The sequence below is a fragment of the Durio zibethinus genome, chromosome 10 (assembly GCF_047325235.1).
Source record: "Durio zibethinus cultivar Kanyao isolate XHJ-2024 chromosome 10, ASM4732523v1, whole genome shotgun sequence".
Taxonomy (NCBI): Eukaryota; Viridiplantae; Streptophyta; class Magnoliopsida; order Malvales; family Malvaceae; genus Durio; species Durio zibethinus.
The window spans coordinates 23,742,179-23,766,184 of NC_143171.1; the positions used below are offsets into that span (position 1 = coordinate 23,742,179).

A 24,006-nucleotide genomic window follows, 5' to 3' on the forward strand; every position below is an offset into this window, starting at 1 on the left:
ATAAATATCTTCACAATGAACCTGTCTGCAGGAAGGCAAGAAAGATGAAAGATAGATGCTTGCAGCCTTCTGATCATACCTGTTAATAACTTAACATCATATTGCCATATAAATAAAAATAAAGTTAAAAGTTAAATCTAGGTAGTGGAAAGTGGGAAGTGGAAAGTAGGCATTGTCCAATTTGGCTATCTTGTTTTAATGTAAATTTGGCTATAGTATGTTAATATGGACCCTTAACCATTAATAGAGCCACGGGCAATAGGTATTTTTTTTTAATAAAAAAAGTCACAATCTGATAAAATTAAAAGTAATTGTAGATATTGAAATTTGAATTTTAAATTTATTGGATGTTTACTTTTAAAGATAACTATATGAACTAATTAAATTAAGATCTAATACTTTTAACCCAACAAGCAAATTAGATATCATTGGCCACAAAAATTATAAAACAATGCAATTTGAACATTGAGATTGAGTTGGTATTTCTCTTGAATTAACCTCACTCTCTCCCTTTCATCCTTCAATTTCTCAGTCCTTCAAAAATGGCTACAATAGATCATCAAAAAAAGCTTGCCCCATTCGATTACAGTCCAACACCCCAAGAGCGTGGCATTAGTTTTGTTTGCAAATCATTTCAAAAATACTACCCTCCTGATTTTTCAAGAAAGGTAAAAACAGTTTTGCATGTATCTCAACTTCCGACCCTGTCAAAACATCTTAAAAGAAACAATAGCTTTTCCTTTTGTATAAACAACATTAATTGTCTAATAAAATTTTATATGTACATATGTAACAGGTGTTTGCAGAGACCATAGCAACCTACTTGCTAGTGTTTGTGACATGTGGATCAGCTGCCATTAGTTCCATTGATGAAAACAAAATCTCAAGGCTTGGAGCTTCAATTGCTGGTGGGCTTATTGTAACTGTAATGATCTATGCAGTTGGCCATATCTCTGGTGCACACATGAACCCAGCTGTTACTCTAGCATTTGCATCTGTCAGACATTTTCCATGGAAACAGGTACACTATTTTCCTTTTAGTTCTTGAAATCACTATGTTTTTGCTATACCTAGCGATTTGTGTATTTGTGTTGTGTGAAAAAATAAAATTCGTGTATTTGTATCATATTTTATATAAAATTTATCTGTCATAATTTGTGTCCACACGAAAATATAAAATATAATTTTTTATTTTTTTAAACCCATATATAATTATTATTACAATTTTAAATTCAATCATCTTTGTATCTTATTTTTGTATCGTATTCATATCATATCATTGAGTTATATTTTAGATTACCATGTCTAGTTTTTACCTAGGAAACAATAAAAATAAATAATTAGACAACAAAAAAGCAGAATCTAATCCAACGATCTTGATTTTCAAATTTTTTCTGTTATTTTCTTTGTTGATGATTTCTTATTTTTTTGGCAAAGGTTCACTACCAAAAAATTGACTTTTATCAATGAAATTTTTTGTCAATAATAATTTGTTTTCCATTGCTAACAACATTACTAATAAAATTTACCGACGAAAGTTTTTATAAGTGATAGATAAGTCAATAAAATGTTGCTAGGTTTCACTCATAGCAAATTGGATTGACATGATGCCATTGCAAATTGAGAAGTTTGACTCATAGCAAATTGGATGGACACGATGCCATTGCTAATAGAGAAGTGGAAAGTTGATAAAATGTTGCTAGGTTTGACTTGGTTTGACATGATGCCATTGCAAATAGAGGAGTGGGGTTGAGCCTGGGTTTCAATTTTTGAATCATTGGAATCATTTTAGCTTTGATGTTGAAATAAATTTTTACGTTCAAAAATTTATTTTAATTTAAACACAATATTAAAAATAAAAAATAGTTTTTCAGTTTAAAGGTTTAATTTTTCAACTCAAATAAAAAAACTCTTAAAAAATGTTTTTATAGTAAAAAAAATACATTTAAGATAAAAACATTATTTTATTATCTTTAAAATTTTAAAATTTTAATATTATATATATTTTAAATATTTCAATGACTCATAACACTTTTTTATAATATTATCAAACATTTAAAATTTTTAATTACACTTTTTTATCATATTTTTTAAATATATATTTTTTAATTAAAATCTTTTTCACTGCAGCAGCAACGCTTAACTATCCGATGATAGTTTTGAACTCAAATAAAAGCTTCACTTAACCACAATTAGTAAATATAAATGAATAATGGAATAATTCATGGGCAAATAAACTATATTCAACATTTATTTTTAATGCACTAAAAATTAAATACTCAACTAACTAAATGATTGAAATATATATATCCATATTGAAAATATATAGAATTATTTGAATTTATTTTTATATGCTCATTTCAAAAATATTAAAAGACTTTGGTTGGCAGTGCATACTTATCTTTTGAGTAGCATAATTATATGTTAAATTAAAAAATAATGCAAATCATAATGGTGCGTACTATGAGTGTAATCGATCGAATTTAAGTTGATATAATATTAAGGTCGAGCTCAATTCAAAATTCGAAGCTCGAAACTCGACATGAACTCGATCGAGTTTTATTTTTTTAGTTCGAACTCAACTCAAGATAAAAATTAAACTACCAAAGCTCGCTCGATTAGGCTTGATTAATATGTAAAAATAAATTCGATTTTTATATTCGACAAAAGCTTAGTTATTTGTAATAGAACTCGAACTTGAGTTCGGGATATTTTATTAATTAAATTAATAAAAGTATATTTAAATATAAAAGTTTGATTAGACTCGCGAGCTACTGAAACCAGAAATAAAAATGCTCGAACTCGATTAGATCGATGAATAAAGCTACTAGAGTTTGAGATTGACTCGATAATAATAAAGTCGAATTTGAATTTCATTTGAATTGAATACGAGTAACTTACGAGTATTAATGTATCATTTACATTTATAGTAAATACTTTCTTTATGAAAAAAATGCACTAAAAACATTAAAGTAGAATAAAATGAAAGAAAAATGGATGAACAATAATATGTTATGAATGGATGTTCTTTCATCACTTTCAACCTTTATTTTTCTTTATTAAACAGTATTGGAAAATGCAACATGCATGAAGGTCAAAATATTGTATGAGTTAAATAATTGTGAAGACAGTAACAATTATGGTTAATTATATTCCAATTGCAATAATTTTTAAGAACAAATAAATGAAACCTATGGGGTTTTAATTTCTTGCAGGTCCCATTCTATGTTGCAGCTCAACTAATAGGAGCAATCTCTGCATCATTCACACTTCGTGTAATACTGCATCCGATAAAACATGTTGGCACCACATCACCTTCGGGGTCAGATTTTCAAGCTTTAATCATGGAAATAGTTGTCACATTTTCAATGATGTTTATCGCGTCAGCTGTGACAATTGATACTAAAGCTGTAAGAATCATCTCAAAGGATTATCGATGCTCTAGTTCATGACTTCTTATCATCGTGACAAATGAATTAATCAATTATTGATACACACATATATTTAATGTCACAACATGCTTATATTGCACTTATATAGTAGAATGGTGCATGACATTTTCTTCTCAAAGTTTTGTACTTTTTGAGGTATCATTGGATCTTTCCAGTTTTTATATGTTTCCATTTTGACAGGTAGGAGAGCTAGCAGGCATAGCTGTTGGTTCTGCTGTTTGCATAACTTCAATCTTGGCTGGGTAAGCAACTTTAGAAATCATCATTTATGAGTCAACTCTTCCAATTCCTTTTTCTTAGCTGGAATTATATGCCCAATTAACCTTACATTAATGGACAGATTCATTTGTCCAAATTGTTTCTTGAAGATTCTCTTGAAATTGATTCTTCAAAAGATGACAAAAAAAGAAAAACCAGCATCTAGGCCACAACATATGTGCAAAAGCAAACATACAAAAAAAAAAATGTAATGCTAATTACAAGTTGTCTAAGCATATATATATTTCAGACCAATATCAGGTGGATCAATGAACCCAGCAAGGACCATAGGACCAGCACTTGCAAGTGCTCAGTACAAGGGAATTTGGGTGTATGTGGTTGGACCAGTGATAGGAACCTTGACGGGGGCATGGTCTTACAATCTAATCCGAATGACAGACAAGCCGGTGCATGCAATCTATCCGCGTTCATTTTCATTCAAACTTCGTCGAATGAGAAGCCAAGATGGAGAGGTTCCAAACGAAGAACCCGTCAATGATCTTTGAATTATCGATCCATGTTCAATATCAAGGGCAAGGCAATCCTCGCACCCTTTTTAACTCTACCCTGAAAACTAGATTATGGACATATCTTGAATAAATGTTCGTGTATTATAACTTTAATACATATAGTTGTATGCAATAGTATATAGAAGTAGGATTGGAAAATAAAATTATGCTGAAGAAAGAAGAATAGCCTGCTACAGCTACTGCAACATGAATCCAAATTCCCTGTATGCCAAAATGCACTTTGGCAAAAATAAAGAAAGTATTCCATCATTGGATATGCGAAAAGTTCAACATTAAAAAAGAAAGAAAGAAAGAAAGAAAGCATAAACAAAGAATCAGCAAATCAAAATCTGTTTTCAGAACGACAAACAAAAGAGAAACAAAGAAAGATTATAGCTCCCATTAATTAAAAAAGCAAGTGTGGAATGGAGAAACAAATGTGTTTGAGGAAAATTATAGCCGGTCGAATCATTCTTCTAACATTATAGTGGATAGTACTAGAGATTATTTGCATTTTAGGGACACTAGACGGCTTACTTCTATCAGGCAAGTTCGGCTTATTGCTTGGCAACCTCCTCCTGCGGAGTTTATGAAGGTGAATGCTGGTGACTCAACTTTGTCTAATCCTGGGGAACTTGCTATAGGAGGCATTCCTCGGGCTGTGAGGGGTATTGGAACTACGGTTTGGGTTTGAAAATTGCTTGGGCACGAGGCATTCGGAGGTTGCTTTTAGAATTGAATTCTCTATCGGCAGTGAAGAAAGTTACAGGCCCTTACTTGATAAGGATCCATTATAGCATGTTATTTACCAATGTCACCAACTCATGCACAGGGACTGGATTGCAGGATTAAACACATTTACAGGTAGGGTTGGAACCGAACATGAACAAATAAACGTTTGCATGTGGCTTGTTTGTTTATTTTTAGAGGTGCTCATGTTCAGTTCATGTTCACCAAGAAAATTGCTTGTTCATTCATATTCGTTCGTTTAAATAATAAGTTATTCACGTTCAATTCGTGTTCTTTCAATTAAATTAAATGAACTCATTTGTGAACATTATGTCATAATATATAAATCAGTGGACCTACTGTTAGACATCAATTAGAGGAGTTGCCACCAATTTTTTTGTTTAGATATGGATGGTCACCTGATAGAATCTGTCCTTTTTAAAGAGGAGTCTAAGATTGATTTAAGTATCTTTAAATAGCAAATTATAGTATATGAAATTAGATTTTAGATTCGAGAGTACGATTACACGTGAAGAAAGTTATAGCACCTTAACAGCGCTTATCCAAAGGATGGTACTAGTTTGATTTTAAATTATCCAAGTCTTAAAATATTCTTATAATTTTACCAAATTGTTTAATTATTGGAAACTAATCCTAAATTTACTTCAATAATTTCATAGCAATTTAAGATAATTTCGTAGCCACAGGAGTATTAAGGGAGACTAATGTCCCACTCTGAAGAGACTTCGTTGTCGGGTTCATTAATATATTTTTATTCAAGAAAATATTTAGTAAAATCTTTTAATAGTTTGGTGAGATGTACTTTGATGCAGATCTCTCAATAGTTTGGTGAGAGTATTTTATAAATTTATTTTAAAAAAATATATTAAATCTTTTAATAGTTTAGTAAAACTTAATTTAAAATACAAATCCTCTAATAATTTGGTAGGATCACAACAAAATATTTTATTAGTAATATTTTTTATTTTTATAAAATTGATTTATGAGATTCTTTAATAGTTTAGTAGAATTTATAAAACATTTAAATTCATAAAAAATCCTCCAATAGTTTGGAAGATTCTAGAATTTATTTTAGAAACATTTTTTTGGTTATTATTTTTAAATAAAAAAATAAAAAAATAAAATTCATAAAGGTATTTTAAAAAAATAAATAATAAAAATTTCAATTTAAATTAATTAGTAAAATAATAATTAAAGATGAAAATAATGATAATAAGTAAAAGTAAAAAAATCTAAAAATAAAATGAAAATAAAATAGAAAAAGTAAAATAAAATAATAATTAAAGATGAAAATAATAACAATAAGTAAAAATAGAAAAATCTAAAAATAAAATGAAAATAAAATAGAAAAAGTAAAATAAAATCAAAACAGAAAATAGGATGAAAGAAAAAAAGGAAAACCAATGATTGGGTTAGGCTTGAAGTGCGAATTTTTATACAAGTCGTTGGGTTGAAGCAAAAACTTCAAACTTCAACTAGAAAGTTCATCCTAAACCCAAAATAGTTTTCAGATTCTTAAAAATCCAATAGAAATTTCAAAATCAAAAGCCAACAAAAAAGCCTTAGCAAAAATCTCAAAAACTCAACAAAATGTGGAATCAAACTTAGAAATTAAAACATAAATTCAGGAAATCCAAAAATCAAATCAAATTTAGAATGAAATAAAATCATAGAACCAAAAAAAAAAAAATTTTAGAATTTGCTTGAATGATTCCTCCCAAAAATAGAAAACTAAGATCCCTGGAATTTTTCTTTTTTTTTTTCCCAAAAAAACTTTCAGAAGCATGAAAAAACTTTTTTAACAACTTTGATTCATTGGCCCTCTTTGTGTGTGTGTGTGTGTGTGCTTAAATACTGTTTTATAAGGATTTAATCCCTCTTTATTTTGGCAAGTAAATCGAATCTAGGATTGCGATTGTATGTGATTTGATTTGATTATGATTTTATTACGATTTTGTAATCTGTGATTTGATTTTAAGTTTTTCCTTTTATAGATTTGCATGAATCAAGCTAAAATCACTCGTTTTTTGATTTTTTTCTCTCTCTTTTGACTTTTTTTTTTTGAAAACAAGTAAAATCAAATTAAATCAAATTAAAATTGAAAAATTTCCTTTTAGGCTCAAAGCTTTGTTTTTTGTCCCAGAAAAATCTTGAACAAAATGGGATGTCTATAGTTGTCCCTCTCTGCACAGTTTCTGTGAAATAAGAATTGTGCAAAAACAAAAGACATCCATTTTGTTTGGGTCTTAAAGTTGAAGTCAAAATAAAAATGTGAAGATGACTGAACTAAGTCCAAGTCAAAACTCATCAAAGAATAACAAAATAGGAAAATGATTGAGACTGAATTATGTCATAACGTCTAGATCCGGGGATCTATCGCTAGACATTGACTTAAGGGAGTCGCCACCAATCTTTTTTATCAAGGTGCGATTGGCCACCTAAGGAATCTGTCCTTCCAGGGAACACCTAAGTTTAAGGGTCCCTAGAAGAATAGGTTCAGGTCTACAAACCAGAACAGGGTTCGGGAGTTCGGTTACGTGTGAGGAAGGTTATAGCACCCTCACAACGCCCATCAAAAGATGGTACCAGCTTGAATTTGTGTTATCCAAAAGCCTTAAAATTTTACCAAGTAGTTAGTTGTTGGAAATTATTCTCAATTGACTCTAATACTTTTAGCAGAAAATTGAGAAAATTCCCTCACCTCAGGAGTATGCAAGAAAACTACTGTTTCACTTACAGAGGCTCCGTCGTCGGATTATTTAAAGAAAAATCAAGATCAACTAATTAATTAATTATCGAAAATTATTCTCAATTGACTCTAATACTTTTAGCAGAAAATTGAGAAAATTCCCTCACCTCAGGAGTATGCAAGAAAAACTACTGTTTCACTTGCAGAGGCTCCGTCGTCGGATTAATTAAAGAAAAAAAAAATCAAAATCAGCCAAGTAATTAATTATCGGAAATTATTCTCAATTGACTCTAATACTTTTAGCAGAAAATTGAGAAAATTCCCTCACCTCAGGAGTATGCAAGAAAAACTACTGTTTTTACTTGTAGAGGCTCCGTCGTCGGATTAATTAAAGAAAAAAGAAAAAAAATCAAGATCAAAATCAAAGTCAAAAAATTCAAAAAATTCAAAAAAAAAAAAAAAAAAAAAAAAAAACCTGGAGCGGCTCGGATCGCGGCTCGGCTCGGCTCGGAGGGGCTGAAACGCGCGGGTCAGAAAGCGGGTCGACGCTTCGGGTCGGGTCGGGTTCGGCAAAACGCGCGGATCCTCTTATTAACTTAAAGCCAAAACGACGTCGTTTTGGGAGGGTATAAAAGGCACCTTCCTCCGTTTTTCAGCAGACCGTTCCTCCCCTCTCTCTCTCTTCTTCCCTTCTTCTCTGCCTTCTCTCTAGAATTTGAAGAACGCCGGTACCGGATTCTGGAAATTTCGTCGGAATCTGGGAATTTCGCCGGAAATTGGCCGGAAGTTGGCCGGATGGTCGCCGGTTTCTGGGATTCTCTGCCGGAAACTGGGTCTGTCGTCGGAAACTTCAAAGTTCGTCGGAATTGTCGCCGGAAAATTCAAAAGTCGCCGGAATTTTCGCCGGAATCTGGAAATTTCCCAGAAATTTCCAGAAAATTTTTTCGCCAAATTTTTCTAAAAAATTTTTCTCACTGCCAGAACACTCCTAAACTTTTCCTTAGCTCTCTAAACACCCCTATTCTCTCAATCAGTAGCTTTTGCTTCTGTTTTCTGTGTGTTCTTGACTGTTCCAGGGGGGTCCCTTTTATAGGGATTGATCAGGAGTTTCTGATCAATCCCAATTCCTCTTTGGACGGGAATTCAGTCTTTGAATCCAATTGGACTCTTCTGATTGAATTCCCCTTCAGAGTGGGAGTCTTCAACTTTGAATCCTAGCCCTCCAAAATAAAAATTAAAATAAAATTAAAAAAAAAAATCTAGATAATTGGAAAGATAAATCAAAAGATAAAAAATTTTCAAATAATATCTGAAAATCAGAAAAAATCAGAACAGATAATTAAAAAAAAAAGATAAGAATAATAATATAATAATAATAAATATATAACTATATACATATAAATCTATTCTAATGAAAAAAAAAAATATATATATATACATATATTAATACATAATAATAAATAATAAAATACACAAGAGAGAAAAAAAAATAAAATAAAATAAAAATAAAAAATACGGGTAAAAATTCAATTGGGCCTTGCCCATTTGGGGCAGGCCCAAATGATCTGGGTCAGGCCCAATTGATCCGGGTCAGGCCCAATTGATCCGGGCCTGGACCTGATTGGGTGTCTACAGCTGCCCCTCTTTGCGTATTTTCTGTGAGACAGAAATTGCGCAAAGACGTAGACACCCAGTCAAGACCCGACTCGACATTTTCATTTTTGATTTTTTTTTATTTTTGTTTTTATTTTTTTTGATTTTTTTTTGATTTTTTTGATTTTTTTGTTTTTTTGATTTTTTTTTTGTTTGTTTTTTTTGGCCGAAGCTCCTCTAAACAGAGACTCAACGACTTTTGAAAGTAAATTGCTCCTCTAAACAGAGGCAACGGACTTTGGAAAGTAAATTGCTCCTCTCAACAGAGGCACCACGACTTTGAAAAAATAAATTGCTCCTCTCAACAGAGGCACCACGACTTTGGAAAAATAAATTGCTCCTCTCAACAGAGGCACCACGACTTTGAAAAGTAAATTGCTCCTCTAAACAGAGGCAACGACTTTGAAAAGTAAATTGCTCCTCTAAACAGAGGCACCACGACTTTGGAAAAATAAATTGCTCCTCTAAACAGAGGCACCACGACTTTTGAAAAGTAAATTGCTCCTCTAAACAGAGGCAACGAAACTTTGAAAAATAAATTGCTCCTCTAAACAGAGGCACCACGACTTTTGAAAAGTAAATTGCTCCTCTAAACAGAGGCAACACGACTTTGGAAAAATAAATTGCTCCTCTAAACAGAGGTACCACGACTTTGAAAAATAAATTGCTCCTCTAAACAGAGGCAACGAAACTTTGGAAAGTAAATTGCTCCTCTCAACAGAGGCACCACGACTTTGGAAAAGTAAATTGCTCCTCTCAACAGAGGCACCACGACTTTGAAAAGTAAATTGCTCCTCTAAACAGAGGCAACGGAACTTTGAAAAGTAAATACTCCTAGACGATCATGTCTGAAGGAGTTGAAAGTTGTGTTTGAGGGAACTTCAGGAGATTATGCCCAAAGGTCTTATAAATCAACCCTGATACCAAGAGACATCCTATTTCAAGGATTAGGAACTTACCTGACAAGTTTCTTCTCAAACTTGCAAAGTCTTTTCATATCTGTCTTTTCCATGTGGGATGTTTGGAACACCCCTGCTTCTTGAATTTGTACACTATACTTTCCTGAAAGTAGTGTATGCTATGCAAATGCATATGAATTTCAATGCATGCTATGCAAATGTTGGCCAATTAATTCCTGTTCAATGTATGGTACTCAAGTTTCTCAAGCTCTTTTTTTTCTTTCTTGGGTGTCAAGCCCTTTGATTCCTCAAGGATCCAATTGCACTGCTCTTCTAAGATCGAACCAGTGTAGCTCTCAATTGTCCTTTCCACTCACATTCTTTCCTTGTTCTGTTTTTCAATACTTTGGAATAAACTTCATCAATTGATCATCCCTTGACTATCATTCAATGAATTTCTCAGCACTAGCAAATTTCAAAACAAATTTCATCCACCATCACTGGGTCCTTGTCTCAGCCTCAACAATTCCAAAACAGACTTTGTCTACTGATTGTCTTCATCATTCAATCATATCTTGCAAGTCATATCAATCAATTCATCACTTTTCAAGATTTGCCCCATCATCTCTTTTAGGTTTCTACCATTTTTTCATCATCTTAGATTTCTTTTCAAATAAATGCAAGACTCTTTTAAGCACATATTCATTCATTCATTATCATTTCAAATCCTGACAAATACAATGCAATCAAGCATTTTCTCAATTCATTCTAGGGGTGAAACAATAAGAGAACAGAAGGTGAATTATGGTAAAGATAATCAATGGAGATCTATTTTGGTAGAAAATAAATGGGAAAGGAAATAAATTGGATGTCATTGAGGTGAATGGTATGTCCAAATGATGAATATTCAGACAATTTTCAACATTAATCTAGGATTCTTTTTCAAAAACTCATTCCATTTACTGTTGAAGTCATCTTGAGCTTGGCGAACTCTGCCCCAGTCTTTGAGGGATCTTCAGATGTCTTTGATCTTTCATTCATGTGAGCCATTTGACTTGATTTTTTTTCTACTAAAATCACCCTTTCAGGTTTTCAATTTGAATCTCTTTTTTTATTTTCTCTTTTTTTTCCTTCTTTTTTTTTCTCATTTTTTCTTTTTTTCCTTTTTTTTTCTTTTTTTTTTCATCATTTTTTTTTCATCCATTGTTGATATCTTTCATACGTCCAACTTTAGACCATGATTTCATTGCTTCCTCATGAGCATACCTTCGCTCAACATATGATCATTCAAGTTGAGTATTCACACTTGATCCAAATGGACTTTTCAAGGTTGTAATGTAGGCCAAGGTGAAGGGTCATAAAAAAAATGGATATAATAGGCTCAAAATATGTATTAAAAAGGTTCAAGACCGAAGGATCATTTGATGCAGCTTGGCATTTTGCCCCACATCGTTTCACTGTTTTTTCTTTCCTCACACAAAGGATTCTCATTACTTTGCCCCAAGTCATGTTTGGCATTTATTTTTTCTTTTGCTTTTCTTTCTCTTTTCATCTTTGAGACCTTTTGTGGTTTTTTTTTTTTTTTTTTTTTTTTTTTCAAAAATTACCCTCCAGTGTAGAGGGTGATCCTTGGTTGGGGTTCTTAAAAAAAAATGATAAGCTCAAGGGGGTAACAATAAATGGTTTTTCAAATGGTAAAAGAAAAGATGGCCATTTTTCATCTCAATTGTGAATACCTTTCTTGAACATCATCTATTGAACAGAGCTCATAAAATATTGCACACCTTCAAGATATATCTCTTTCATCTCTGGTGATGGCTTACCCTCTTTATTTTCGCTCAAATCATCTCCTCTGTGAATGAGTTCTCAAAATTAAATTCCAGAATTATTGTTATCATTGTCTAAATATTCATCATCTGAAATTTAAGAATGGGAGTGTGAAGTTATGGAAGGTAACAAGGCATGGAATAATGGTCAAGTGAAAGAGAAAAATGTAATGAAATGCATTGACTTACCTTTATTAAAAATGATAACAAGTGAAGTCATATTGCAAAAAAAAAAATCCAACAATCACTCGAAAAGAAATCTTAAAATGACAAAAAACCTTCAACCCGCCTTATCTCCATTAAAAATTAGCTCCCTATATGATCAGGTGAAGAAATCCCCATTGACATCTTGCCCCTCAATTCATTGTGACTCTCCAGATCCTTTCTGTTCTTGACTTTCACTCAGTACACTAACATTAGGTGCTGTTGCTTTTCCTTGATCAAAACTTACCATTCCATCATTGATCAACCGTTGCACCTTATACTTTAAAGCAGTGCAATTTTCAGTAGAATGGCCAGTAATTCCATAATGATAGTCACAACGGGCTGTAGGATCATACCATTTTGGATAGGGTGGTTTAAGTGGTTCCACATGGCTGGGGGCAATCAAATGGCTATTATAAAGCTCTCGATATAACTCTGTATAAGTCATAGGGATTGGATCAAATACAGGTTTTTCTCGAGTAGTCCGTTGTTCTCGCGAGCCACTGGCTGGGTTAGTAGGGCGGATTTGGGTTCTTACAGGAGCTTGAATGTTAAAGCGATAAGTGGATGAATAAGATGGTTGGGGAGCTAGCTGGTATGGGTAGGATGAGGCATTATTCACAGCGGGATAGTATGGAGAGTAACCTTGAGATGGATAGGGTTGATAACCGTCGAATTGTTGTCTATCAGAGCTCACAGCTTGAGCTTCAGCTTCTTTCTTTTCTGATGTCTTCTTGGTTTCTCCTCCTCTCAACTTGCCATTTTTTATGGCACTTTCAATAATTTCTCCAGAGATTACCATGTCAGCAAAATTCTTTGTTGCATTCCCTATCATCTTTTCATAATAGGGAGGTTTTAAAGTGCTAACAAACAGCACTGTGGTCTCTTTCTCTGTCAGTGGAGGTTGTACCTGTGAAGCAATATCCCTCCATCTCTGGGCGTATTCTCATCCAAGTTTTGCAAAGATAAACGATCAGGGGCCAAATCGATGATGTGTCGATATTGGCTGATGAAGTCATGAGCCATATCGCTCCAGGAGCGAATGTGGGTTCTATCCAACTGAACATACCACCTGGCAGCAGAACCAGTAAGACTATCCTGAAAGACATGCATCAAGAGTTTTTCATCATGTGCATGAGCTGCCATCTTCCTACAATACATGGTGATGTGGATTTTAGGGCACTTTGTACCGTCATATTTTTCAAATTTCGGTACTTTGAATTTATAAGGGATAACCACATCAGGAACTAGGCAGAGCCCAGCAGCATCAACTGACCCATAAAAGCTAAATCCTTCTACAGCCCGTAGCCTCTGCTCTAACATGCTAATCTTGGAACTTTCCTCAGCCTCTACTCTCATCTTTTCCTTCTCCTTCTCTTTTAAATCATCTAGATCAGGAATTGGTTCTACTGCCTTTTCAGTGAAGATAGGATTTATATAACTGTTATACTGCCCTGGGTTGAAAGCTGATGGCATTCCAGGATAGGCGAAATGTTGTGGCGGGACCTCTTGGGCAGACTGGGCTTGAGATGGGCCAAAACCTGGAGGGTACAAAGGGTCAGCCACTTCTTGCTGGCTTGTACTTCTTTCAACTCTTTTTCCTTTATTCATATTATTGAGAGCCTCCAGAATTTTGCTAAGTTCATTTTCAATCTTCTCCTGAGCTTTTTCTAGCTTTTCAAATCTATGAGAACTTTCTTCCTCCATTTGCCTTGCTCTGGATCTTGTGTTGTATGGATGAGCAGGGTTTTTGCTAGATGGAGCTATTCTGGGACCTTGAGTACCACACTTATGATTAGAAATGTCATGCTGTGCCTTATGTATGATGCTTTGATACACAAATGAAATGTACATTTTTCTGAATGAAATCTAGTATGAAATGAATGCAAATGATTGTGTTAAAACATGATCATGAAAATAATGCAGATGCATACAATCAGACAAACAACATAGTTAGTTCCGTGGATGAAACGTAAGTGATGTTGATGCATAATGTTACATATGATAAAAATAACACACAAAGTTAAACAATCAAAATGATTAGACAAACACCCTTTTTATGTCCTAATTTCAGGGTATATCTATCATTGGGTAGAAAGGGCTCTATCCTAGGTGTAGGCACTCTTAAGGTTCACTACATGTGGTTTTAAAGTCAGAGTCTAAAGGTCCTCAAATTGTTCCTTACATCCCTGTCCATCACAGACTAGTAAGGCACCATAATCCTCACCCATTACAGGCTACAAGCGGAAAAGGTTCAATTTGAGTGGGAGTATTTCGCTAGCCACTGCGGAGGCATTAGACCTCACGAAAGCAATAGGTACTTTACTCCCTCCTAGAGGGACAGAGCTCGGGTGTAGAGCTCATGTTATGCACATGCACATGAATGACATAATTAACAAGGTAAATAAAACATGAATGAATAATACACATATATACAAAAAGGTTCAATTTTATTAGGCTTTTGGATAACACAAATTCATTTGCTGGCCTGACTCTCAAAGTCCCCAGCGGAGTCGCCAAGCTGTCATAACGTCTAGATCCGGGGATCTATCGCTAGACATTGACTTAAGGGAGTCGCCACCAATCTTTTTTATCAAGGTGCGATTGGCCACCTAAGGAATCTGTCCTTCCAGGGAACACCTAAGTTTAAGGGTCCCTAGAAGAATAGGTTCAGGTCTACAAACCAGAACAGGGTTCGGGAGTTCGGTTACGTGTGAGGAAGGTTATAGCACCCTCACAACGCCCATCAAAAGATGGTACCAGCTTGAATTTGTGTTATCCAAAAGCCTTAAAATTTTACCAAGTAGTTAGTTGTTGGAAATTATTCTCAATTGACTCTAATACTTTTAGCAGAAAATTGAGAAAATTCCCTCACCTCAGGAGTATGCAAGAAAACTACTGTTTCACTTACAGAGGCTCCGTCGTCGGATTATTTAAAGAAAAATCAAGATCAACTAATTAATTAATTATCGAAAATTATTCTCAATTGACTCTAATACTTTTAGCAGAAAATTGAGAAAATTCCCTCACCTCAGGAGTATGCAAGAAAAACTACTGTTTCACTTGCAGAGGCTCCGTCGTCGGATTAATTAAAGAAAAAAAAAATCAAAATCAGCCAAGTAATTAATTATCGGAAATTATTCTCAATTGACTCTAATACTTTTAGCAGAAAATTGAGAAAATTCCCTCACCTCAGGAGTATGCAAGAAAACTACTGTTTTTACTTGTAGAGGCTCCGTCGTCGGATTAATTAAAGAAAAAAGAAAAAAAATCAAGATCAAAATCAAAGTCAAAAAATTCAAAAAATTCAAAAAAAAAAAAAAAAAAAAAAAAAACCTGGAGCGGCTCGGATCGCGGCTCGGCTTGGTGCGGCTCGGCTCGGCTCGGAGGGGCTGAAACGCGCGGGTCAGAAAGCGGGTCGACGCTTCGGGTCGGGTCGGGTTCGGCAAAACGCGCGGATCCTCTTATTAACTTAAAGCCAAAACGACGTCGTTTTGGGAGGGTATAAAAGGCACCTTCCTCCGTTTTTCAGCAGACCGTTCCTCCCCTCTCTCTCTCTTCTTCCCTTCTTCTCTGCCTTCTCTCTAGAATTTGAAGAACGCCGGTACCGGATTCTGGAAATTTCGTCGGAATCTGGGAATTTCGCCGGAAATTGGCCGGAAGTTGGCCGGATGGTCGCCGGTTTCTGGGATTCTCTGCCGGAAACTGGGTCTGTCGCCGGAAACTTCAAAGTTCGTCGGAATTGTCGCCGGAAAATTCAAAAGTCGCCGGAATTTTCGCCGGAATCTGGAAATTTCCCAGAAATTTCCAGAAAATTTTTTCGCCAAATTTTTCTAAAAAATTTTTCTCACTGCCAGAACACTCCTAAACTTTTCCTTAGCTCTCTAAACACCCCTATTCTCTCAATCAGTAGCTTTTGCTTCTGTTTTCTGTGTGTTCTTGACTGTTCCAGGGGGGTCCCTTTTATAGGGATTGATCAGGAGTTTCTGATCAATCCCAATTCCTCTTTGGACGGGAATTCAGTCTTTGAATCCAATTGGACTCTTCTGATTGAATTCCCCTTCAGAGTGGGAGTCTTCAACTTTGAATCCTAGCCCTCCAAAATAAAAATTAAAATAAAATTAAAAAAAAAAAATCTAGATAATTGGAAAGATAAATCAAAAGATAAAAAATTTTCAAATAATATCTGAAAATCAGAAAAAATCAGAACAGATAATTAAAAAAAAAAGATAAGAATAATAATATAATAATAATAAATATATAACTATATACATATAAATCTATTCTAATGAAAAAAAAAAAAATATATATATATACATATATTAATACATAATAATAAATAATAAAATACACAAGAGAGAAAAAAAATAAAATAAAATAAAAATAAAAAATACGGGTAAAAATTCAATTGGGCCTTGCCCATTTGGGGCAGGCCCAAATGATCTGGGTCAGGCCCAATTGATCCGGGTCAGGCCCAATTGATCCGGGCCCGGACCTGATTGGGTGTCTACAAATTATGAAACAAGAAATTAAAATGATCTAGATTGAGTTGAGATTAGAATAGGTAACCGGGGCTAAATCACAAGTCAAAAAAAATAAAATGATCTGGACCTAACCGAGATCATAACTGAGCAATTGGGATTGAACTGTACGTTTGAAAAATAAAATGATTTAGAGTAAGCTGAGATCGAAATGAGTGACTGGGATTGAATTGTAGGTCAGAAAAATAAAATGATTTGAATTGAGTTGAGATCAAAATAGGTGACAGGGATTAAATAGCGAGTTCAAAAAATAAAATGATCTGGACTAAGTCAAGATCGAAACTACGTGACTGGGATTAAACTGCAACTTTAAAAGATAAAATGATCTGGACTGAGTAGAGATCAAAATGAATGATCGAAATTGAATCGCAGGTCAGAAAAATAAAATGATTTGGATCGAGCTGAGATTGAAACGAGTTACCATGATTGAATCGCAAGTCTGAAAAATAAAATGATATGGGTTGTGCCAAGGTCGAGATGAGTGACTGAGATTAAATTATAGGTTTAAAAAATAAAATGATTTGGACTAAGCTAAGATTGAAATGAGTGATTGGGATTGAATCGCAGGTTTAAAAAATAAAATGATTTTGAGCAAGTCGAGATCGAAACTAGGTGACTAGGATTAAATTGTGGCCTCAAAAAATAAAATGATCTAGACTGAGCCAAAATTAAAAATGAGTGACCTGGATTGAACTGCGAGTTAAAAAAATAAAATTCAAAATCTCAACTTGAAATTCAAATACTCACAATTTGAAAATTCAAAGATTTGTAAGGTTCCATAATAGAAGTTTAAAGATCCCAATGTTTCAAGTTTTGCAAAAATAATAGCAAAGATTCAAGATTCGCAAAGGTTTTTATATTTGTAAGTGTCATAATGTATAAATCTGTGGACCTACCACTAGATATCAAATAAAAGAGTTGCTACCAATCTTTTTTGTTTAGGTGTGATTGTCACATGATCGAATCTATCTCATTTAAATAGTAGTCCTAATATTGACTTAAGTATCTTTAAATAGTATATTCTGATATATGAAATCATATTTTAAGTTTAAGAGTACGATTATGCATGGAAAAAATAATAGCACTCCTATGATGCTAATCCAAAGGATGGTACCGGTTTGATTTCAAATTATTTAAGTCTTAAAAAGTTTCATATTTTACCAAAATATTTAGTATTGAAATTAATCTTAAAATTATCCCTAATAGTTTGGTAGCAATTTAAGATAATTTTTTCACCTCAAGAGTATTCATGGAGACTAGTGTCTCACTCTGAAGAGGTTTTATCATCGGTTTTATTAATATATTTTATTCAAAAAAATTAGTAAAGTCCTCCAGTAGTTTGGTAGGATTTACTTTGAAGTAGATCTCCTAATAGTTTAGTGATATTTTATTTAAAAATATTTATAAAAATTTTATTCTTTTAAAAAAGTTCATTAAATCTTCCAATAGTTCATTAAGACTTAATTTAGGAAGCAATCCTCTAATAATTTGGTAAGATAAAATTATTTTTTTATTTTTTAAAATTTTTTATTAAATTTTTTAATAGTTTGCTGGATTCCATAAAATTTAAATTCATAAAAAATTTTCAATAGTTTGGTAGGATTTATAAATTTTTTTGAAAAGATTTTTTTAATGTTTTTAGAAAAATAATTTTAATACAATATTCAGTAAATAATAAATTACTCAATAAAAATAAATAAATAATAAAAACTTGTAAAATAAAATAACAAAAAATTCAAAATATAAAAATTCAAAAATATAAAATAGATAAAAACTAAAATAAAAAATTAAAATTAAAATAGAAAAAAGGAAAACCTGCGATTGGGTTGGGTTGAACCACGGGTGGCGCACGGATCCTATTCATTTTACATGCGGATTTGGGCATTCAGAAACAACGTCATGTAGGGATGATATAAAAGCAAAGTCCTTTACTCTTTTTTCAAAAACCCTAGTCTCCTCTCTCTCTAGCTTCAGACGTTTTGCCTTTTTCTCTAAAAGACGCAAAAAATTCAATCAGAAACTAAAAACCCCAACGGTTTCTAAAAAATCTCCCTAGAATCCCATCAAAAAAAATTCAAAGTCTATTCGAAAAGTCATTGAAAAATTCAAACATTCAACTTAAAAAACCCATTTTTTCCAAATATTTTCAAAAAATCCTAGATTTTTCCATAAATTTAAGCTTTAATCCAGAAATCCAAAATCTTAATCCCAACACTCCTGAGTAGAAATAAGAAATCCAAACCTCTCACAATTACCAGAACCTCGAATCCTAAACTTCCAACACCAACATCTCAGAAACAGACCACCAAAAGATTTTTTAAAATTTTAACACAGAGCTTTTTCTCTCAAAAATTAACCGTGTCCTATTGAAATGAACATTGTCTAATTTATAGGCACTCCCCAATAGGAATTTTAGGGATGCGATAGAACCAATTCAGGCTTGAATCCTGAAAATTGGATTTTATCCACCGTGATATTTGGGATAAGTCTGATCGTCTGTCTGATTAATTTGATTCCATATTAAAAGTCCCCTTATTATGCAAATCGATTGACCCCCTGTTTTTAGTCAACCCCAAATTTAGTTTCCTTGTTCAAACCCCAACCAAAAGAAAAGGAAAGAAAATGAAATAATAATAATAATAATAATAATAATAATAATAATAATAATAATATATTTATAAGTTTTCTTTTTCTTTTTTTTCTTCTTTGTATTTTATACTTTTGAATTTTATTTTTTATTATAATAATACAACAAAAAATCAACAGTCTTATGATCTATTTGTAAAATGTTACACTTTTAATTTAAGTGATCATAGTTCAAACTTATATAAAAATCAAAGAGATTCATTTGATTAATAAAAAATTAAATATATTTTGTGCTTTAAAATTATATTAAAATTCGTTTTATGATTATCACTTTAAACAACACTTATAACTGCTTGTTAATATTACTTCGGAAACAGATATAGCTTATCATTTACGAATTTATAGCAGATTGATTTTTTTTTATAGAACGGAAAAAATGTTATAATTTAGCCCCCAACTTTTCCTGCAAACATTTCTTTATTACTCTTGATAAATATCTTCACAATGAACCTGTCTGCAGGAAGTCAAGAAAGATGAAAGATAGATCCCTGCAGCCTTCTGATCATACCTGTTAATAACTTAACATCTTATTGCCATATAAATAAAAAAAAGTTAAAAGTGAAATCTATGTAGTGGAAAGTAGGCATTGTCCAATTTGGCTATCTTGTTTTAATGTAAATCTGGCTATAGTATGTTAATATGGACCCTTAACCATTAATAGAACCACGGGCAATAGGTAATTTTTTTTTTTTTTTATAAAAAAGTCACAATCTAATAAGATTGAAGTTAATTGTAGATATTGAAATTTGAATTCTAAACTTATTGGATGTTCATTCTTAAAGATAACTGTATGAACCAATTAAATTAAAATTCAAATTTTATCTAATGCTTTTAACCCAACAGGCAAATTAGATATCTTTGGCCACAAAAATTATAAAAGAATGCAATTTGAACATTGAGATTGAGTTGGTATTTCTCTTGAATTAACCTCACTCTTTCCCTTCCATCCTTCAATTTCTCAGTCCTTCAACAATGGCTACAATAGATCATCAAAAAAAGCTTGCCCCATTCGATTACAATCCAACACCCCAAGAGCCTGGCATTAGTTTTGTTTGCAAATCATTTCAAAAATACTACCCTCCTGATTTTCCAAGAAAGGTAAAAACAGTTTTGCATGTATCTCAACTTCCGACCCTGTCAAAACAACATCTTAAATAAAACTATAGCTTTTCCTTTTGTATAAACAACATTAATTGTCTGATAAAATTTTATATGTACATATGTTACAGGTGTTTGGAGAGATCATAGCAACCTACTTGCTAGTGTTTGTGACATGTGGATCAGCTGCCATTAGTTCCACTGATGAAAACAAAATCTCAAGGCTTGGAGCTTCAATTGCTGGTGGGCTTATTGTCACTGTAATGATCTATGCAGTTGGCCATATCTCTGGTGCACACATGAACCCAGCTGTTACTCTAGCATTTGCATCTGTCAGACATTTTCCATGGAAACAGGTACATTATTTTCCTTTTAGTTCTTGAAATCACTACTTTGTTATACCGGGCGATTCATGTATTTCTATTATGTTAAATATTAAAATTCATGTATTCATACCATGTTTTATATGAAAATTGTGTGTCATAATTTGTATCGATACAAAAATATAAAATATAATTTTTTATTTTTTTAAACCTATATATAGTTATTGCTGCAATTTTAAACCCGGTCATCCTTGTATTTTCGTATTATATTCGTATCATGTCATTGTGTCGTATTCTAGATTATCAGATCTAATGTTTGCTTAGGAAACAATAAAAATAAATAATTAGACAAAAAAAATAGCAGAATCTGATCCAATGATCTTGATTTTCAAATTTTTTCTATTATTTTCTTTGTTGATGATTTCTTATTTTTTTGGCAAAGGTTAACTACTAGAAAATTGACTTTTATCAGTGAAATTTTTTGTCAATAATAGAATGTTTTTCGTTGATAACAACATTACTAATAAAATTTACCAACGAAAATTTTTATAAGTGATAGATAAGTCAATAAAATGTTGCTAGGTTTCACTCATAGCAAATTGGATTAACATGATGCCATTGCAAATAGAGAAGTGGAAAGTTGATAAAATGTTGCTAGGTTTGACATGATGCCATTGCAAATAGAGAAGTGGGGTTGAGCCTAGGTTTCAATTTTTGAATCATTGGAATCATTTTAGCTTTGATGTTGAAATAAATTTTTACGTTCAAAAATTTATTTCAACATCAAAGCTAAAATGATTCCAATGATTCAAAAATTGAAACCTAGGCCCCACTTCTCTATGTTCAAAAATTTATTTTAATTTAAACACAATATTAAAAATAAAAAATAGTTTTTCAGTTTAAAAGTTTAATTTTTCAACTCAAATAAAAAAACTCTTCAAAAAAATGTTTTTATAGTAAAAAAAATGTTTTTATAGTAAAAAAAATACATTTAAGATAAAAACATTATTTAATTATCTTTTAAATTTCAAAAATTTAATATTTTATATATTTTAAATATTTCAATTACTAATAACACTTTTTTATAATATTATCAAGCATTTAAAATTTCTAATCACACTTGTTTTATCATATTTTTTAAATGTATTTTTTTTAATTCAAATCTTTTTCGTTGCAGCGACGCTTAACCATTCATCAATAATTTTGAACTCAAATAAAAGCCTCACTTAACCACAATTAGTAAATATACATGAATAATGGAATAATTCATGGCCAAATAAACTATATTCAACATTTATTTTTAACGCACAAAAAACTAAATACTCAACTAACCACATGATTGGAATATATATATCCATATTGAAAATATATAGAATTATTTGAATTTATTTTTATATGCTTATTTCAAAAATATTAAAAGACTCTGCTGGGCGGTCCATACTTATCTCTTGAGTAGCATAATTATGTGCTAAATTAAAAAATAATGCAAATCGCAATGGGGAGTACTCCCTTTCTAAAAAAAAAAAGAAGCACTAAAAACAATGAAAAATACAATAAAATGAAAGAAAAAGGGATGAACAATAACCCGTTATGAATGGATGTTCTTTCATCACGTTCAACCTTTATTTTTCTTTATTAAACAGTATTGGAAAATGCAACATGCACGAAGGTCAAAATATTGCATGAGTTAAATAATTGTGAAGACAGTAACAATTATGGTTAATTATATTCAAATTGCAATAATTTTTAAGAACAAATAAATGAAACCCATGGGGTTTTAATTTCTTGCAGGTCCCATTCTATGCTGCAGCTCAACTAATAGGAGCAATCTCTGCATCATTCACACTTCGTGTATTATTGCATCCAATAAAACATATTGGCACCACATCACCTTCGGGGTCAAATTTTCAAGCTTTAATCATGGAAATAGTTGTCACATTTTCAATGATGTTTATTGCGTCAGCTGTGACAATTGATACTAAAGCTGTAAGAATCATCTCAAAGGATTATCGATGCTCTAGTTCATGACTTCTTACCATCAAGACAAATGAATTAATCAATTGAATCAATCAGTTATTGATACACACATATATTTAATGTCATAACATACTTATATTGTACTTATATAGTAGAATGGTGCATGACATTTTCTTCTCAAAGTTTTGTACTTTTAGAGGTATAATTGGATCTTTCCAGTTTTTATATGTTTCCATATGGACAGGTAGGAGAGCTAGCAGGCATAGCTGTTGGTTCTGCTGTTTGCATAACTTCAATCTTGGCTGGGTAAGCAACTTTAGAAATCTTCATTTATGAGTCAACTCTTCTGATTCCTTTTTCTTAGCTGGCTTTATATGCCCAATTAACCATATTATATGCTCAATTAACCTTAGATTAACGGACAGATTCATTTGTCCAAATTGTTTGTTGAAGATTCTCTTGAAATTGATTCTCCAAAAGATGACAAAAAAAGAAAAACCAGCATCTAGGCCACAACATATGTGCTTAAGCGCACATACAAAAAAAAATAAAATGTAATGCTAATTACAAGTTGTCTAAGCATATATATATTTCAGACCAATATCAGGTGGATCAATGAACCCAGCAAGGACCATAGGACCAGCACTTGCTAGTGCTCAGTACAAGGGAATTTGGGTGTATGTGGTTGGACCTGTGATAGGAACCTTGACGGGGGCATGGTCTTACGATCTGATCCATATGACCGACAAGCCGGTGCATGCAATCTCTCCGCGTTCATTTTCATTCAAACTTCGTCGAATGAGAAGCCAAGATGGAGAGGTTCCAAACGAAGAACCCGTCAATGATCTTTGAATTATCGATCCATGTTCAATATTAAGGGCAAGGCAATCCTCACACCCTTTTTATCTCTACCCTGAAAACTAGATTGTGGACATATCTTAAATAAATGTTCATGTATTATAAGTTTAATACATATATAGTTGTATGTAATAGTATATAGAAGTAGGATTGGAAAATAAAATTATGCTGAAGAAAGCAGAATAGCCTGCTACAGCTACTACAGCATGAAACCAAATTCCCTATATGCCAATGAACTACAACTTTTAGTTCCTGAAATCATTACGTTTTTGCTATAGTTGGCAATTAGAATATTTGTGCTGTGTAAAATATTAAAATTCATC

The 24,006-nt window shown here is 32.4% G+C and overlaps 2 protein-coding genes across 2 annotated transcripts; both read left to right on the forward strand.

The window, feature by feature from the left end:
* The first annotated feature begins 493 nt into the window (after positions 1-493).
* Positions 494-4,839, forward strand: LOC111292853 (aquaporin NIP2-1-like). Its single transcript, XM_022885454.2, has 5 exons — positions 494-668; positions 797-1,021; positions 3,216-3,410; positions 3,633-3,694; positions 3,961-4,839. The coding sequence occupies exons 1-5, from the start codon at positions 543-545 to the stop codon at positions 4,214-4,216; spliced, it is 864 nt and encodes a 287-aa protein (XP_022741189.2). The 5' UTR covers positions 494-542; the 3' UTR covers positions 4,217-4,839.
* Positions 4,840-20,255: 15,416 nt separating this feature from the next.
* LOC111292291 (aquaporin NIP2-1-like) lies at positions 20,256-23,906 on the forward strand. The gene is made up of 5 exons (XM_089767302.1): positions 20,256-20,525; positions 20,657-20,881; positions 22,640-22,834; positions 23,070-23,131; positions 23,422-23,906. Exons 1-5 carry the CDS (start codon positions 20,400-20,402, stop codon positions 23,675-23,677), a joined length of 864 nt encoding a protein of 287 aa, XP_089623428.1. The 5' UTR covers positions 20,256-20,399; the 3' UTR covers positions 23,678-23,906.
* Positions 23,907-24,006: the final 100 nt, after the last annotated feature.

What these genes read in the sequence shown, in the direction of transcription:
- LOC111292291 (XM_089767302.1), top strand. Translation starts at nt 20,400, where the DNA reads ATGGCTACAATAGATCATCAAAAAAAGCTTGCCCCATTCGATTACAAT. An exon ending in GACATTTTCCATGGAAACAG is followed by an intron (nt 20,882 to 22,639) that starts GTACATTATTTT and finishes AATTTCTTGCAG; the next exon opens with GTCCCATTCTATGCTGCAGC. An exon ending in TGACAATTGATACTAAAGCT is followed by an intron (nt 22,835 to 23,069) that starts GTAAGAATCATC and finishes CCATATGGACAG; the next exon opens with GTAGGAGAGCTAGCAGGCAT.
- LOC111292853 (XM_022885454.2), top strand. Translation starts at nt 543, where the DNA reads ATGGCTACAATAGATCATCAAAAAAAGCTTGCCCCATTCGATTACAGT. An exon ending in GACATTTTCCATGGAAACAG is followed by an intron (nt 1,022 to 3,215) that starts GTACACTATTTT and finishes AATTTCTTGCAG; the next exon opens with GTCCCATTCTATGTTGCAGC. An exon ending in ATAACTTCAATCTTGGCTGG is followed by an intron (nt 3,695 to 3,960) that starts GTAAGCAACTTT and finishes TATATATTTCAG; the next exon opens with ACCAATATCAGGTGGATCAA.